Genomic DNA, 19,013 nt, shown 5'->3' with positions numbered 1-19,013 from the left:
CAGGAGAGAAAGGGGGGGGGGATATAAATCCAATTCATTGTCTTCTTATTCAGCCAGCAGCACAGTTTGTCAGTCTTAATCTCCACCCCACATTCATTTTTAGCAATGAAACCTGTCCCCTTCTGACTGCCAGCAGATGCTCCACCACTGAGACGTGGCCAAAGCCACTGAACCTCAGAAAACTGTTGACCCTCAGCATAGACTAGGTCCCTCCTTGGCCGTTTACTGGGATGGCAGGTTGGGGTTTCCAGATGCAGGCTGGGAAACTCCTGGAGATTTGGGGGTGGAGTCTGGGAAGAACAGCAACATCAGTGGGGGATAACACCAGATAGTTTGCCCTCCAGAGCATTCATTTTCTCCTGGGGGACTGATGAGGTGTCATTCCAGGGGATGCCCAGGTCCCACCTGGAGACTGGTGTTCTTAACCTAGACAGTGTAGACCATGATGGACCAAGAGTCTGACGAAAGGGAAGGCCTTTTTATATGCTGTCAACACGATGCGAACAGGCAGTAGAAGCCAAAGTGTCCCAGTTCACATTGCTCCGTTTCCACATTGCGCCTCTGCGGGCGCAAAATTTTAAAAAGGGCTGCACGTACATTGCGCACAGCCCACTGCGCCCTGATTGGATGGGAGGCTCGACATCACTCATTGTGGCAGGAATTTCAACCCCCAATCCTCCCCACCGCTGCCTTCTGATCCGGATCCATTGTGGGATTTTTAGAAAGGGTGCACATCCATCCAGGTCTGGGACACCCCCGTGATAAGGCGGATAAGAAGCACAAAACCTGGATATTTCACGTAAGTATCACGCGTTTGATCGAAGATGGGGATTCGGCCTAAGTCAGTGAGAGAAAGTGTACTTCTAGCAGGCTGGATCTGTTGGTTACATAATGTCTGAAAACAACAATAAGAGCATATCTATTTATTTTATTTATTAATAATTTTAATTTGATAGATCGCCCACCCCTGAAGGGCTTTAGGCGGTGTACAACATGTTTAAAACCAACAAATAAACACTTAGATAACATAAAACCTTAAAACCATCATGTAAAATTCCGAATTACTAACTTTAACATATAATAATCAGATGGCGCTGATCTCACAGTACATGTCACCTGGTCAAGGTGACATTCAGAGAATAATCAGTTTAACAACAGGAGTGGCAGCCTTTCTGTACCCGCCTGGTGGAATAATGCTGTTTTGCAGGCCCTAACAGAAGATGGCCATGCAGGAGAGCCGTAACCCACAGGTTGCAGCAGTCTGCTTCTGTAGACAGGCAGTGCAGCTCTGACCCTCACAAATAATGTACTTGAAAATCGAACTTATGCTGTTTATAATGCCGCTTTCTTTCAACTTGAGCATCCCATAAGCTCACATTGCCAATTTGCTTGCCGTTTTAAAATAAGCAACATTTTGCATTTGTACAGTGGGTGTCTTCCCAACTGCTTTCCACTAATGCAGGGGCCGCCAACCTTTTTGATTCTGTAGGCACCTTTGCAATCCTGCAGACTATTTCAGCCAGAAAAATCAGCAATAGCAGAACACACAATAAACCAACCTGGACACAGAATATTATTTGAAAACACAGAAATTCTGGACCACTCCTGACAACCAATTTTAATGGCACGTCAGACTACACAGAGAAGCCATTGAAATCCACAAGCACATGGACAATTTCAACAGAAAGGAAGAAACCATGAAAATGAACAAAACTTGGCTCCCAGTGTTGAAAGACACTAGAGTCAAGACACTGACTAATCAGCTGCACACAAACACAGGATGATTATAGACAATAAACAATCAAAGGGAACAAAGGCCAAGCTACTTCTATTCAGGGATGCCCTCATCATATTGACCTTTTACTATCTCCCATTGTTACTCACGTGCTAACACACTTCATTGTTACCTTCACTTGCCCAGGCCACTCCTATTCAAGATGCCCTCACCTTTGCTCACAGGTATATATGCTCCATTTGCTTTCTACTATCAGATCCTCTGAAGATGCCAGCCACAGATGCAGGCGAAACGTCAGGAGAGAATGCTGCTAGAACACGGCCATACAGCCCGGAAACCACACAGCACCCCTATCCTGATAAAGGTTGGGAGGCTCAACCACAAAATAGCTGCTTCAGGAAGTAGAGGAAGGGAAGTCCAGATGAAGGGAAGAAAAGCGGTATACTTTAAAAATGCAGTAGAAAGTGTAGTGAGAGAAAACAAAACCAACACTTGGGTGGTGGCAGCTGCACTGAAACATTATGTTATTCTGCTCAATCAATCAAATCTCCAGTGGCCGCTCAGAAGCCGTGCTGGTCAAGAGCCCCAAATCTGCACCCTCTTTGGAGTTCTTTTGCAATTGTGTTTGTGCAAATGAACTCCAATTGCAACTGCAAATGAACAAGCTTGACAGCAAATGAACTCCACCCAGACACTTGCGAATACCCCTCCCACCCCTCCCATTTATGAGGTGAACAAAGCAGCCACCCAACCAGACAAATCGCTCCACACTGTGCCACAGAGAGAAAAACACATCCTACTGTGACATGCAGCTCCAAAGATGCCAGCCACAGATGCAGGCAAAAAGTGAGGAGCAAAACCTACTAGAACAGGGGTCTGCAACCTGTGGCTCTCCAGATGTTCATGGACTACAATTCCCATCAGCCCCTGCTAGCATGGCCAATTGGTCATGCTAGCAGGGGCTGATGGGAATTGTAGTCCATGAACATCTGGAGAGCCACAGATTGCAGACCCCTGTACTAGAATAAGGTCTCAAAGCCCAGAAAACCCACATCACTCAATTGATTCCAGCCATGATAGCTTTTGACTTACAATTGCCACGACGACCGGCCTATAAAAGCCGCAGAAACAGCAGCCTTCCTAGTTACCTACCTAATTTTTATCCTGCACTTTCTACAAAGAGCTTTCTCTTGTTGTGCTCACAACAACGCTGGCAAACAAGGCTGCGAGAGAGTGCCGGGCCTAGAGCCCCCAGGGAGCTCCCTCCGTCTAGTTCAACATTCCAATCACTGCATCTACAGTGGATTCCTGACCAGACTCCAGGTTAACTGGGAATGGACAGGTGTCCATATTTCGTCAAACGGCTTGAATCTATCGGAGTTGCTTGCCCCCTGAAAAACCCCACAGCCCTGGCCTGGCTAGCCCCATCTCATCAGACCTCAGAAGCCAAGCGGGATCAGTTAGTATTTGGGTGAGGGACCCCCAAGGCGGTGGCAAACCACCTCTGAATGCCTCTTGCTTTGAAAACCCTACGGGGGCGTTGTCAGTCAATTGTGACTTGGTGAGGGGGAAATGCTGTAGCTTGCTAATTTACTTCCACCTGGAGCTAAACATATGCACAACTACCATTGAAAACAGAAGCTGTGCCCCTAATTCCCCCGCCCCTTGGATAATTTAAACTGTAACTTGTCTATGTTTTAACATCGCAATACAATGCATCTCCCCACCAGCAGCGAAGGTAGAGTGGGGGGACACAAGGGTGCCTGGACACGCTCAGGTAAGTTACAGCAATTGCAGAACAAGAAGGGGGATGCAGCTGCCATTTCCAGCAGCCCCACTGTTTATATGATAACACCCAGTTGTGGCCTCCGCCACCTATTAATCGTGAGAGGCTTCCTTTCCAGAATGCTCTGTGCTCAGCCACTTCAATGCAATTAGCCAGTCTGAAGAGCTTTTAATTTGCATTTTGCACTCAGATCTAATGAAGTGGCTCTGCCAGTGAGATCACAGCTGCGATGAACGGAAGAAGCCTGGGTATAAGTGACAAAGGTCTGGTCCGCCCTCGATCAGCACCGTGCGCTGTGCTCGTTTCTCTCCCTCGCTGTTGTTAACTCTCTGTTGCGTTGTGTCTTCTCAGGTCTTCCAGCGGCGTGAAGATGGCTCTGTGAATTTTTTCCGTGGATGGGAAGCTTATCGGGATGGATTTGGGAAGCTCACTGGAGAGCATTGGCTAGGTAGGCCCCCCCTGGTCTGACACAGTTCTGGAGGATACTCGGCAGGTCTGTTATTTAAAGACTGGACAGGGCGGGATTCCAAGCAAGCTCAGTGACGTGAATGGTAGAGAATGGTAGAGAACAATTAACATTGAATGTGGGGTGCCGCAGGGGGCGATCCTCTCCCCGATGCTTTTTAATATCTACATGCACCCCCTGGCAAGTTTAGTTCGGAGTTTCGGGCTGCGGTGCTATCAGTACGCCGATGACACCCAGCTCGTGTTCACGATGGAGGGCAGCCCGTCTGCGGCCCCTGGAGCTCTCCAGTGCTGTTTAGGAAGCCGTAGCCTGGGTGGTTGAGGAAGCAAGTCGGCTTGAAGCTAAACCCTGCAAAGACGGAGGTCCTGTGGTTGGGACGAGTGGAGAGACCGGTGGACTTCCTTGCTTGCCGGCCGCTAACCGTAGCGCAGGTCTTTGGTATCTAACCTTACGACTGTTAAGAGCTTGGGCATGGCTTTCGGGACCCCGACATTATCAATGGAGGGCCAGGTCCACTCAAATCTGCCCGAATCGCTTTTACCATCTGCGACAGAAGCTTTTAGACAATTAGCCCCTCGTATCTGTCCCGCCTTCTGGACTCTGGCCACAGTGATCCATGCAACGGTCACCTCTAGGCTGGTCATTATTGTAACGCCTTTGTCACGGCTGGCCTGCCTCTGTCGGTGATCTGGAAATTGAAATCCTCGTTCAAATCATGCAGCAGCCAGACTACTTACATGGTCGAACAGCTAGTTGGGACCGGATTGCTCCGGTCCCATACCATCTACACTGGCTGCCCATCGAAGTTCCTCGGGGCCATCTTCAAAGTAACTGTAAGTCTTGACCTTTAAGGCCATTAAGCGGCATTGGACCTACATATCTGAGGTGGATCGGCATCTCCTCCGCACTGCTCCTCTACTAGGGCCCCTCCGGCTCTGGACGGGAGGAGCCGTTGCTGGAAATCCCTGGCCCAAAAAAAGATCTGGCTGAGAGCATCAACAAGGGGCCAGGGCTTTTACTGCCTCTGGCCCCTACTCTGGTGGAACAGGCTCCCTAAGGAGCATCTCATGGCCCTCGCGGGACCTTCAGGAGTTTCCAGCAGGGCCTGTAAAAGCGGACTCCTGTCCTCCTGGCCAGGCTTGCTTTTGGCCAGCGGGATGACCATATCTGACCCCCATACCATCTTGGTCTCCCATGGGCGGGAATGGGGTTGGGATAAGTCGCCATCTGTAAACTGTAAATTGTAAATTTTAAATTGTTTAAATTCTATTAATTTAAAATTGTTATAATTGTTTTATATTTGTATTATTATGTTGATGTACACCGCCCTGAGCCCTTCGGGGGAGGGCGGTTTAAAAATGAAATAAAACAAACAAACAAACAAACAAACAAACAAACATAGACGAGGCCCTTGATATCATCAGAACGTCAGAAGAGCCCTCCTGGATCAGAACAGTTGCCCATCTAGCACAAAGTCCAACCGGTTCCTCTGGAGGTCCAGCAACAGGGCATAGCGGCCGAGGCCTTCCCCTGAGGTTGCCTCCTGGCAGCGGGACTCAGAGTGACCCTTAATGACAAATGTGGACCTGGTTGGACGCAGTCAGATTTTTCCACAGGATCTCACCTAATTAACTCTCTTCCTCCAATCCTTTTTCACCCCTTTGTCCAATTAGACCCCATAATCCTCAGCATAGGGGGGGTTTGGGGGGGAGGGAGGTGATCAAAGGGGAGCCCTTCCTGCCCTGTTCATGGGGAAGCCCATGGGGAATTCCAGGTCATCTCCAGACATCAGTTCCCCTGGAGAAAATGGGTGCTTCAGAGGGGGCTGCCCAGCCTCGTCCCTCTGACTCCACCCTCAAATCTCCAGGAGTTTTCCCAAATCTCCTTAGCAAAGAATGGGGGATGGGGACCCCCTTTCAGGGTCCATAACTTTGGGCCCCCTAAACCAAACTGCACCAAACTTGGGGGGGGGGTCCCATTAGGACAGTTTCCAGATGATACCCTGACATTTTGGTGCCGATACATCCAAAAATGCGCCCCCTTCAGGAACATCCCAGAAATTTGCCCAAGAATCTTTGTTCTGCATTGAGTTTTCTGCATTGCTGTCAATGGGGGTTGCAGGCTGGGGGGGGGGCATATTTCTGAAGGCACAGTCTCAAAACTTTCATGGTCTCATCAGGAGACTGCCCTAATGATACCCCCCAGGTTTGGTGCAGTTTGGGTCAGGGGGGCCAAAGTTATGGACCCTCAAAACTGTAGCCCCCACCTCCTATTAGCTCCCATTGGAAACAATGGGGGATGGGGCACCCCCTTTGGGAGTCCATAACTTTGGACTCCCTGAACCAAACCTCACCAAACATGAGGGGTAGTATAAGGACAGTCTCCTGATGATATGCTGAAATTTTGGTGCTGCTAGCCTAAAAACCGCTCCCCCTGCAGGCCAGAAAATTGGAAAACCACTAAAAATACCCAAAAACGAACCCAGCATTTTGATGCCCCCCACAAGGTGATGCCCTGGGCAGCTGCCCACCTTGCCCAATGGGCAGTACGCCAGTGCCCCCTGCCCATGGCTGGGTGACCTGGCAGCCCTACTTTTTCAATAGCAGAAAAGCTAACTGGATCTAGCCCGATAACTGTATGTAAGGAAGTGAAGAAACTTCAGGGAGAAATTTCACTCACCTTAATAAAGTTCTTTTGGCATTCCCTGAAATTCCCCAGATGTTTAACCCCAGGGAGAAACCTCCACATTTGATCAGAGTTTGGCTGAAGGCAAAATTTCAGCCGCCGCCGGTGCACCGTGTCCCACTGGTGAATCAGCTGCCTGCTGGTGAACACTCTTTCAGACAGAGACACCCCGGCTTTTAAAAAGCAGGCCCGTGCCAGCGCTGTGTCTTCTTGAGATACTCTCCTTTAATTAAAAAAGAAGCCAGAAGCACAAGAAAGAACAGAGAAGGATTGAAGCCCAGATGCTCCCAAGAGAATTACCCACCGAGTCACTTCTGCAAGCCCAGCTTAAAATACTAGAAAATAAAACAGAGGTGAGAACCCAGCCCTTTCTCTCAATGAACTCTCAAGCACTGCTGCTGACAGCTCCCCAAATGTTTGATTAAATCCCCTCTTAATCAAGAGATAATAAAATGGGCAGGAAGACTCACACACAATGGCTCTGAAGGCAATGGAATTCTTTCCCAGTCCTGACTAATGGACAACAAATTCCCCTGCCAGCATCTGGGTGAAGCTTTTAAGAGAGGCTTTAACGGCGAGGTCAAACTGAGTGGTAAACAGGGAGAGATCTACCCAGGCTAACCAGTACTTGAAGGGGTTGAAAAGAGATCTTACGCTTGATCTTAACCAAAAGGTTGAGAAGCAATAAAGCAAAAGGACGCCCTGAAGGTTTTGCTGTCCCCTTGTTTGTCCAGGCTCTTCTTGAATCTCTTACATGATGGCAACACATTGGCCATGTTCAAAGGTAAACATTTTGGTACTCTCCAAAAAACCTCATGAGACATGACCCCTTCCTGTAAGGCCTACAATTCCCAGTAGAAAGGTCCAATAGGGTTGCCAAGCAGGGGAGGAGGGGACTTAGCAATGGTGGGGGCCCTCACCAGCAATGAATAGCCTGCCCTTGCCAGCAACATTCTGATGTCACTTCCAGATGCACGGAATGATGTCAGCGTGTTAGGATGCTGCTAATCCCCACCCCCAAATTCCTGCCATTTCCCCCCTGCTGGGCCAGTTCACGAAGGAAGATTTTGTCTTGAAATGGTTGTTTATATTTGATGTTAATCCCTGTGAACCACTCAGGAAGCAAAATTTTGGCTGAAAAAAAGTATAAAATAAAAATGTAGTAAATAAATCCGTGCATCTGCCTCTCCCCATCTGGGTCACACTAGGATGCTGACTCTTCCCTTCTTGTGTCGCTGTAGGCCTGAAGCGCATCCATGCCTTGACCACACAAGCCAGCTACGAGCTCCGCATTGACCTGGAAGACTTTGATAACGGCACCGCCTACGCCCATTACGGAACCTTTGCTGTGGGTCTGTTCTCGGTTGACCCCGAGGAAGATGGCTACCCAATCCACATTGCTGATTATTCAGGGACTGCAGGTGAGTATCAGGAACGAGTGTGTATATAAATTAGTGTACATAAATTATAAATTACTGACTTTTGCTTCTCAGACTGAACAGATGCATTAGGAATTCCCTTTTTAAATTTTTTTTCCTGAACTTTCCATAGAACAGTGAATGCACAGTATCTCACCACCACCAGCTCCATGGATTCACAGCCATGTATTGATAAAAGTGCAAACAAACAAAGACAGAATCTAAATGCGACTATACTAAGTTGCATCCAAGTTCCTTTTGTCTGGTGTTTCACCTGTGCATGAGAGCACCTGGGCACATCAGCAGAACACTGCAGACGAAGCATCTTGATGCAATGAGGCACACATTCCCAGCAAGATCTCACTTCTGAAGGTTTGAGAAGGACATAAAGCAGGGCCAAAGCAAGCACAACCCAATTTCAGAATTAATTCTAGAAATATTTATTATCAAACAGAAATAAAAGAAGAACGAGATGTTTAAAAAACAAAAGGGGAGAAATCTCCTGATCTCTAATTGGAAATGTGGGTATATTTTTTCATGAGTATATTTTGAAGGTATCATTTTGGGGTATATTTTTTTCATGGATGACTCTAAAGGAACTATTTTTTTCTGGGCTCAAAATAAGTTGGATTATATTCTATGCAGCACCGATACTAATAACATTGAAACGATTTGGCCTGTCAGAATGGCAAATTTCCACTTCAAGACATCCACTCAGAACTGAAATTTCATGTCAGAAATCAACATTTCACCCTGCTGTAAGAATGTTTGAGAGTTGGAACATCCAATTTCCAAGGAAGAATTTGGATTGCAGTGGTTAGTGGCTGACTGAGATACAAATATTTAAGTTTACTTGACAGGAAAGGAAAAATATTTTATTTGAACTGTGGTATCTTTTTTTTTAAAAAAAAAGTTCTGTTCTGTTAGTTGTTTTAAGGAGTTTTAAGGAGCAGTAGTGGCATAGTGGTTAAGAGCAGGTGCACTCTAATCTGGAGAACCAAGTTTGATTCCCCACTCTGCCCCTTGAGCTGTGGAAGCTTATCTGGGGAATTAGATTAGCCTGTGCACTCCAACGTACGTCAGCTGGGTGACCTTGGGCGAGTCACAGCTCTTCAGAGCTCTCTCAGCCCCACCCACCTCTCAGGGTGTTTGTTATGAGGCCAGGGGGGAAGGGAAAGGAGATTGAGTCTCCTTCAGGAGAGAAAGGGGGGGTATACATCCAAACTACTACTACTACTACTACTACTACTACTACTACTACTCTTCTTCTTAAAAGTTTTTATGCCCCCTCCCAATAAACCTAGGTTTGTTTTTCACTCTCATCTTTACTCCAACCTGACATTTTTGCCAGTTTGAAAAAGACAAGCCTCTCAGACCATCTGGAAAGTGATCTGGCATCTGGCATTTGAGTGGATGGCTGCTTGGTGAGCATTTCAGGACCATGCACTGAAGGAAATGGATGTACAATATCAGGATTTCTGAGCAGTCTTTGGGTTGGCCAATGGCCAGGCCTTAGGTTTGCCAGATTACCAGCCACAGGTGGCAACCTCTCTCCCCTGCTGGCTCTTCTCCACCACGCCCACTGCCGCAGCAGGAGAAAATGGGGAGGGGGTGACATGGCCGATGTCATTTCCAGTTGCTGCACTCTCAACACTTGAGGAATTTTCCAGTCTCTATGATTGTCTTTGTCATAGAGACTGGGGGAATTCCTAGAACATCATGTGATACTCTTTCTTCTTATGCTCCACCCAGAGGTGGGATCCAACCAGTTCTCTCCACTTCTCTAGAAGTGGTTACTAATTTTTTCTGAGTGTCGAGAAAGTAGTGGCCAGTGGCATACAGACCCAACAGTGGGAGGAGACCCTACTCATCCCTTGGAGGCATGCCAGTCAAAAGTGCCCCAGGAAGCTGGAGGAAAGCGGGAATCAGGAGACAGGAAGAATTACACCAAAGCAAACAAGTCCTCACTGTACTGCCAGACTCAGAACCAGTGGGAATAGGAAGCAACTGGGGAAAAGACTGAGGCTTCGGGAGGAGACGGGAAGCGCTCGGCTTGTGCCGGTGGACACTGAGGCTCTGTGAAGACATCACAGGGCCCCAGCAGTGGTTTAATCAGCTAGCTGTGCGTCAGGGGGTCCAGCTCTGGCTTGGGAAATCCCTGAAGATTTGAGGGGGGGTGTGTGGAGAGGACAGCTCAGCAAAGATCTGATACTGTTGAGTCAACCCTCCACAGCTGCTTTTTTTCTCCTGGGAACTGATCTTTGCAGCCTGGAGATCAGTTGTAATTCTGAGAAAACCCCAAGCCTCATGGTGAGGTTGGTCACTCTACTGTGATAGTGCAGTTGTCTAGATGTGAACCTCCTCTACTGGTACTCAGTGGCACACGAGGCCCAAATGGTGCCTGGGGCATGACGGGCTCCCCACCCCACCCCCAGCCAGGCTCCCCCCCCCGCCCCACTCACGGGAGCCAGCAGGGAGGCTGGGGCTCGGGAGCAGCTCGGATGGGTGCCATGGCAGCAGCCTGGACCACTCGGTGGCGGGTGCCACAGTGGTAGGCCGGCTCCTGCCCTCCCCGGTCTCGCTGGGAGGACAGGAGCCGGCCTGCAGCCACAGGAACCAGCTCAGCCAGCAAGCAGCGCCCCGGCCCTGGGTGGAGCTGCCGGGCGGCAGCTGGGTTGCTGCACCATGGGAGAGGCCGGGTGCACGGACCTGGCCAGCACCCAGCGACCCCCACATGACGAAACAGTGTGCTCCCGGGGACATGGGATACCCCGTGTCCCCATTAGTGGTACACCACTGCTGGTCCTCACTATGGGTAACCAGGATTCCATGAAAACAGAAGGTATTCTCAAAGGCTTTGGCAGGCAGAATCACCTGGCTGTTGTGCGCATTCTGAGCTGCATGGCTGTGGTCTGGTAGTTTTTGCTCCTAACCCACATTTTTCCTGCAGGTGGACAAAACGTTAGGAGTAAAAATACCAGCCTGGAAAACCCGACAGAGCCAGGACCTGAGGGCATGGCTTGACGGTGGTTTATTAACTGGAGTTAGGGTTGCCAAGCTCCAGGTGGGGGCTGGAAATCTCCCAGAACTGCAAATCTCTAGGCAACAGAGGCCAATTCCCCTGGAGAAAGTGGCTGCTCTGGAGGGTGGGCCCCATGGAATTATGCCCCTCTGGAACGCTTCCCCTTCCCCTCCTTCCGCAGACTCCGTCCTCCAACGTCCAGGTGTTTCCCGAATGGGGATTGGCAGCCTGCAGTCAGTCTTAACTGTAGTTCCACGTGATGTCTGAGTGCAGGCTCCTTGGTTTGATCCTGGCTTTTCCTCGTGGGGCAATGAAATCATAGAATCATGAAGCTGGAAGAGACCCCCAAAGGCCATCAAGTCCAAACCCCTGCAATGCAGGAACACACTTGTCGAATTAAACACAGGAACATACTTGTCGAATTAAATCTAAAAATTAGTCATCAAAAATTTAAATTATGTCTCCAGTTTCCACTGTGCAAGGAAAATTATATTGAATTCACTGCTATAAACCCTATAGAGTACCCACAGAAGTTCTTCACTCAGGAAAAGGGTAAAGACAAACTAATCATGGGTCAATTCCACACTCACGATTAGATGCGTGCTCATCACACAAAATATCCAGGGGGCGGGGGGGATGAAACCAAATTCGAACTACCCGCCCTTGCGAGTGACATGGAGCCTCCCATCCAATTAGGACGCAGTGGGCTGTGCGTGATGTGCTCGCAGCCCTTTTTAAAAACATTTCATGGACCAGAGATTCACGTGGATCTGAGGCAACGTGGGGCCGGTTTTCTGACTAAAGACATACATAGCAACACAAGGCAACAGAAAACCTTGCATTCACTTAAAGACGAATATACAAGGGCATATTTCCCTGTTTCTACCTGTGTAGGGAGACTTAAGTTACATTTCCCCCAGCCTGAAGCCAGCATGTCTCTATGGCACAGTTGATTGAGAATTGGGCTGCTGGGCAAGAGGTTGCTAGTTCGAGACCACCAAGGGACAAGTAGTTTTCATTTTATTTTAGCCCCTTAAAATGCTGGAGCAAGTCCAGTCCCTTCTGCTCCACATTCATGATTTCAGGCATAAATACCCACCTCTGGACACTGTAACCTTTTTGTAGTTTTGGGGTGGGGGTGGGGGAGTGTGTTTGTGTCTACCTTGCATTCACTTAAAAACTAATACATGAAGGCATGTGGAAATGGGACTTTGTTTTAATCGCCCGTTTCCCCGTCCCTGCGTAGGGTCATTCTGCGCATGCTTGCAGAGACGTGGATCCATCAGTTTGAAAGTAAAAACAATTCCCCGCACAGCACAACGCAGCAGCCAATCAGGATAGCCCCTGAGCAGATCGCACGTTTGATCTGCTTACAGTGGGGACTCCTGCGTGGCTGCTGCGTTTCTGGGAACGAGGGGGCAGAAGCTGCCGTGGGGACCATGAAACCGTGCTCAAAAGGTCCCGAATCTTACCAAACCGGTATGTATCTATTTTTGAAGTGGGGAATCGACCATGGTTACAGTAAATGAACTGTGGTTTCATATGATGCCCAAACTGCACCACTGTGAAATGTTGCTTGAGATGTCAAAAATATTGGATGTTCAGCTCCAAAGCTGTTTTAAAATTAGATATTTCCACATCAAGAGTCTATTTCTCATCAAAATCCATGGTTTAGGGAACCAAATCCTTTTGGCTCTTACCTTCACCCCCCTTGGAAGTGGGTCTGTGAAGTGAGATGGTCCTATAGCAGTGGTGGCGAATCTTTGGCACTCCAGATGTTATGGACTACAATTCCCATCAGCCCCTGCCAGCATGGCCAATTGGCCATGCTGGCAGGGGCTGATGGGAATTGTAGTCCATAACATCTGGAATGCCAAAGGTTCGCCACCACGGTCCTATAGCCTTTCCCCAGGGCCACCGCTGAACTGTTTCTTTCCTCCACAGGAGACTCCTTCCTGAAGCACAATGGCATGAAATTCACTACCAAAGACCTGGACAATGACCACTCGGAGAACAACTGTGCGGCCTTCTACCACGGGGCCTGGTGGTACCGCAACTGCCACACCTCCAACCTGAACGGGCAGTACCTCAAGGGTCATCACAGCTCCTACGCGGATGGCATTGAGTGGTCTTCATGGACAGGCTGGCAGTACTCCCTCAAATTTACTGAAATGAAGATCCGGCCCCTCCGAGATGAAAATTAAGTCCCCTTTACCCACCACTCCCCTCCTCTACCCCACCCAGCCCAGCCCCCTGTAACTTAGTGGTGTTTTGTTGAGAGTCTGGGGCAGCAGGAACCAAACATTCCCCCCAACAATGATGTTCTTCTAATGCTTCAGAAGTTCCTTCAGCGAGTACAGTTGGCTTTTGGATAAGGCACAGTCTCTACCTCTTTTTCCCAATTCCAAACCAGGTTCCTTTTAAACCAGTAACTCTCCCATGTAAAGACACAAGCAAGAATACCAGAGAAGGACCAGGTATGCAACAGGTGAGATTTTTACCCTGGCCTCAAGGCACAGTTTTTAAAAGAGTTGCTTTGATACCCAAAGAAAATCTGCCCTGTGATGCTTGTGTTCCGTTTGGTCTGAGCACATCCAAGAATCAGCAGGCAGAGAGGTTTGCTGCAACACCCTATGTAACAAGTCCCCGAAAAGGGAGATATCCAGGCCTCAAGGAAGGAAGGACGATCTATTGACATTCTACTAGGACCAGAAATCTGTTAAAGCAAAGCTAAGATAGAATATCTGCTGGAGATCGTACAGCACACATTGATACAAAGAGATGCCTGCATTAAATGAGGAACATTTGCCTTGTCCATCAGAAGATGTTACGTTTCATGCCACTCAGTGACTGGGGAAGGAGCCAACGTTTGGGTTTTCAAGAGAAAGGCTTGGGTGGCTCGGGTGAAAGAGGTGCAATTGGGACCCTGGAGGCAAAGATTCCATCCTGGTGTACAAAACGGCCGAAGATCTGACCACTGCAGTTCGAGGAAATTTACCTGCAGCTCCTCTCAGCTGAGCTTAAGCACAAGAAGCAAACTGCCTTACGTTTAGGCCTCCTAGCAGGTGAGAGATGGGAGCAGAGGACATTCAACGGAGCCAGGATGTGTTGAGCTGACAGGAGGACTGCCGGGGTCTGTATTCTCAGTAGCTGCTAGGATAGGAGGTCACACAGACATGTGTTTTCCCAGAAGACAGACATTTCCCTGGGCAGTCCCTGCAGAATCAAGCCCCCACCGAAGGAGGCTGAAATGGAGTCCCGACAGCAGCAGCCAAGGGCTGGCACAAAGGCAGGACTGAGGCAGGGGCAGAGTCCCGCAAGCTCCCAGTGCCACCAAACTCTGTTCCTTCTGCCTCCCATTCAACGAGGACAAAACCCTCAGCCCCAGTTGTTGCAGTGGGTGTCCAGCAAACCCCATGGCATTTCACAGCAGCTGGACAAACAGGTTTTCTAAGGCTCCTTTGTTTCAACAAAATGACCACTCACTTGATCAATCAATTGCCCCCCACCCCCAATTCCAGGGATTGGGTTGTTCCCTCACACTCAATGCATGCCACTGCTGTTTCCCTGCCTATATGGAAGGTGGAAATCATATCCAGGCACCTGGTAAAACAGACAGATGTGCATGGCTGTTGGGACCTTGGGTTGCCAACTTCCAGGTGATGATTGGATTACAACTGATCTCCAAACCGTTTGGAGAAAATGGCTGCTTTGGAAGATCGATTCTATAGCGTTACACCCCCTTGAAGTTCCTCCCCTCCCGAAACCCTGCCCTCCTCCAGCCCCCGGGTCATAAGGACTTTTCCCAACACAGAGCTGAGTGCCCTTCACCCTCTTCCCTAATGGAGATGTTAACTCCACAGTTTCCAGGAGTGGCAAAGAGGCTGCTTTTAACAGGCTGTCCGGGGGGGGGGGGAGAGAGAGAGAGAGAAAGAGAGAGCAAGTAGCTTTAGTATGCCTTGCAGCTGCATTTTGGATTTGCTATCAACCCTGCTTCCAAACCTGCTTTGTCTTTGCTGCCTTTGTGGCTCTTCACCGCCTCCCCATCACATTCATTCAGCATCCAGACTTTATAAACGACCATGGTCAGCTTGCAAAGGTCAATGAGTAGAGCTGCTCCAGAGGAGAGGGGGCGCGGCTGCCAAGCAGTCCAGCTGCTCTGCAACGCTATCAGAAGGTGCTGGAATCCATTTCCATGAAGCTAGTAGAGATGCCCTCCCCAAGGAAAGCTGGATGCTACCAGAATCAAGACCACGCCCCTTGAAGCAGCCCTTTGCAGGTTTTGGCAGCAGTGGAGGAAATACAGGTGAGAACGCCCAGCTCCTGTCTGTCGAATACAGCCGGGTTCCAAATTGCTCTCCAGTCAATTGAGAGTGCAGCCCTCATTTCTAACCTCTCCCATGGCTGACCTGGCTCACTGTGGAGGGGCTGAACTTCCTTCTGGGCTGGAATATACACACCAAACTGCACCCTGACAGTGGCATTCCTCCCATCTCCCAGAGGATGAGTTTCTGTGGACTAATTCCTGTCAGAAATGAGCTGTGGATTCCTTCCAGTCCCATTAGGAGTGGCCAAAGCAATCAAGACAGCTGATGACCTTTAGGTTGCTGATAATGCCAGCATCGCCTCTTACATCTCTGAGTTGCCCTGGTGGGTGCTGCATGTGTGCCAGAAGCAGCAGCGTGGGTTTTGCAGAATGGCCTGCTCTCTTGAAGAACTGTTGTGCAGCACACAATGCGGGGGAAACAGGGTTGCCAATGAGGTTTCAAAGAAGTGCTGCCGTCCCCATCTGTGTGCCTGGTTGTAAAGTGACTGCAGGTTCTCTTGTCCTCCTGCCAGAGAGGTATTTAGCAGACCAAGCTGTTCTCCATCAAGCCCAGATGTTCAGGAACAGGACGCTGGCCCAGGTTTGCGGCGGCTGATTCCCTACAGTGTTTAGGGAACAAAGCCATCTTCAGTTCTGCAGAAAACGATTTAGGGGGGGGGGAAAGAGCTTGCAACAAAACGGGTGGGGGCCAGGAAGGGGGAAACAACTAAAGCCTGCGGGCACCATCGCACCTGCTGACATCTTTCCTGTGTTTGGAATGTGGGTGGGGCTAAGAAGGCTTTTACCCAGAAAAGCTTCTGATTAGCTGTGCAGATTTAAAAAAAAATGTTGCTTTGGTAGCAGCTGCCACCAGAGCACAGGGATCTTCACCATGGAAGGACAGATAAATTGTGGCAGCCATTTGTGGTTGCCTCCCCCTCCTGTGGTGGCCATTTTGTGGCTGAACATCTTATGGTGTGTCAGAATTCCAAAGGTGCTCGCAGGCTGGAAAAGTTGGGGACCTCTGGCCGAAAGTAAGATTTAGAAGTGAGTAATATTCCTGATCCTGCTTGGACAAGGTGTCCAAGGTATGTGAAGAATTTGTTCTTTTTTTTCTCCCTCTCTGTAGAACACACACACACACACACTGCACATGCCTTTGTTTTGTTCCTGTGTATATTGGAAAACTTACAGTGCTAAAAGACCGACCTGAATGGCTGTCTCGATGTCTGCCTAAAGGCTGGCCTGGGTCTCCTGGTGCCAGAACCTTAGGACCAAGATTCACCACCAGCCAGGACCTCATTGTCCATTCTGCCAGATCTGAAGCAAAGATGCCTTCCAGGCAGAGTCTCCCCACCCGGTGCTTTGCAATGAATGGTGTCAGGATTGCTAGGTACCGAATGAGGAACCTCAAGAGCTGAAGGCTGGTGCTTAAAAGCAGAGCTGCCCCCACGGCATGAAATGCAGGTGGGGAGGAGCCAGAGGGGAGCCAGGTGAGGAATGCCGAAAGGCCCTCCCTGCAGCTCCTCAGCCCACCCCTCAGCCGAAGCTCTGGTGCCAGAAGTGACCTTGGCTGGAAAGGACTGAGGGGAGATGAGCAGCAGGGTCAGGGAAAGATCTGCTCCACCCCTGCCTGCCCTTTTGGCTTTCAGAAACGGGGCTTCCGTACCCAACATGGCTTCAGAAGTTGTGTGTTAAACGCCACAGAACAGTTGCTGACATCCATATCCCTACCCCCAAAAGAGGTGAACGAGCAAACAGGCCCAGTCTTCCAGGTGTTCAGGCCTAGTATCAACCGCAAAAGCTTTCTACTTCCACCTGGGCTCCTTTCACATCTGCTCCAGAATCCAGGGAGCCCAGCTCTAGCTTTGGGTGCGGCCTGGGGCTGCCAGCTCTGGGGGAGGGAATTCCTGGAGATCTGGGACTGGGGCTGGTGGAGGGGGGGTTGGGGAGGGGAGGGGAGGGACCTCAGCGGGTCCCAGAGATGGCACCTTCCCGGGCTTAAAAGGGCTGCCAAATCCAGCTCCCAGGATTCTTGGCTTTGTCTGTGCCATGTTTTGTTAGAGGAGAGAGACAGAGGTCTTCTTTCTGCTTGCTCTTCAGCCCCACCACAGCAAATGGCCACAGGCTGGTACTGCAGCTAACCACTTCAACAGGAGATGCACACAAGAGGAGGTCAATCAAGTTCTGTCTGGTCCTGAGAGACTTTAATTAGAGCAACTTCTTGTGGAGATATCAAATGAGCTGCTTTCTGACAGGACAACCCATTTATCTGCTCCAGGATCCAGGGAGCCCAACTCTAGTGTTGGGTGTAGCCTGGGGCTGCTAGCTCTGGGTGAGGGAATTCCTGGAGATCTGGGATTGGGGCTGGTGGAGGGGGGAGTTTGGGGCGGGGAGGGACCTCAGCGGGTCCCAGAGATGCCACCTTCTCGGGCAGCCATTTCCTCCAGGCAAACTAATCTCAGTAAACTGGAGAGGGGGTGTAATTCCAGGAGATCTCCAGGTCCTACCTGGAGGCTAGCAACCCTAGTGCATCTGCCTGTCCAACCCCCAATCCCCGCCCCCCTTCCCTGGGCAGCAGAACCTACCAGAGCTGCCTCAGGTGCAAAGTTTCGACAGCGAGGGCTGGTTTACCCTTTCAACTCCTAGTGTGTGACCACTTTGTATCACAGCCCTGTGGGCTTTGCACATTAAGTGCTACAGTGTTTGCCTTTCTGGTTTTGTTGCTGTTGTTGTTGCTTTTATTTAAAAGGGGGCAAAAAACTACTAACCTTGCAGCCAAGACTGGAGGACAAAGTCTATAAGCCTCTTTTTGTAAAGATAGAAGAAATAGGATCCCGGCCTCAGTGCCCCTCAAGTGGTTTGTATCTTTGTTCAGTGACAAAAAGGATGCCCCGTGTGGGATGCCAGAACACCCAGACCCCACTTAGAAACTGTATGTGTGTTTATACCTCACTTGTCCACCAAGAAAGGCCTCCTAGTTGACTTTAAAACATTTTTCTAAAGCAATTCAAAGCAGAAATTTATAACAAACAAAATTTTACAATGAGACAATGTTAAGACTGACCTCAAGGCAGGAACCAAGGTGGGGCAAAACACCCTTGATCCAAAACTTAAACATGAGAACCATCCAAGGTCTGATTCAGTCAAGCTTTCAGCTGAGGCTTAAGAAACCAGCAGCATAACATGACCCAGGGTGGGGTGATCAGGGGCCAACATCAAGGAAGCCTCGCTAACCAGTAGCTCTTCAGAAGACAGAGATACCCAAAGTGCGTGAGCTGGCTCTTGGGGGAGAAGAGAAGCCTTTTGATTCAGTGGGTCAACACGCCTCCGGTGAAGGTGGGCAACTGGTATTTGCTCTGGCTATGACCATTGCGGGCCACCCATAAGAGTCTGCCCCTGAAGTGTGTAGGATGCATGACTTTCTGAGGAAGCCCAAAGAGAAAAAATGGCCCCGTGAACCCTGAATCTGTTCCCAGATGCACAGAATGTTGAGAGAAGCTGAGAGTCCCTAAGAAGGAAAAGTCTGTTTTGCCCTCCCCACTATTCCTTGGGCCTTTGGCTTGTAAAATATACCCAACTTTCTGATACGTAC

At 49.5% G+C, this 19,013-nt stretch overlaps 1 protein-coding gene across 1 annotated transcript in view; it reads left to right on the top strand.

Moving 5' to 3' along the window:
- Window positions 1-16,085, top strand: part of FIBCD1 (fibrinogen C domain containing 1) — a 127,718-nt gene extending 111,633 nt beyond the window's left edge. The window contains exons 5-7 of the mRNA XM_048512970.1: window positions 3,873-3,969; window positions 7,914-8,093; window positions 13,057-16,085. Coding sequence (XP_048368927.1) covers window positions 3,873-3,969; window positions 7,914-8,093; window positions 13,057-13,316 — 537 coding nt within the window. The 3' untranslated portion in view covers window positions 13,317-16,085. The remainder of the gene's footprint in view (window positions 1-3,872; window positions 3,970-7,913; window positions 8,094-13,056) is intronic.
- Window positions 16,086-19,013: the final 2,928 nt, after the last annotated feature.

The sequence above is a fragment of the Sphaerodactylus townsendi genome, linkage group LG12 (assembly GCF_021028975.2).
Source record: "Sphaerodactylus townsendi isolate TG3544 linkage group LG12, MPM_Stown_v2.3, whole genome shotgun sequence".
Taxonomy (NCBI): domain Eukaryota; kingdom Metazoa; phylum Chordata; class Lepidosauria; order Squamata; family Sphaerodactylidae; genus Sphaerodactylus; species Sphaerodactylus townsendi.
This window is presented reverse-complemented; position numbering and strand designations above follow the sequence as displayed.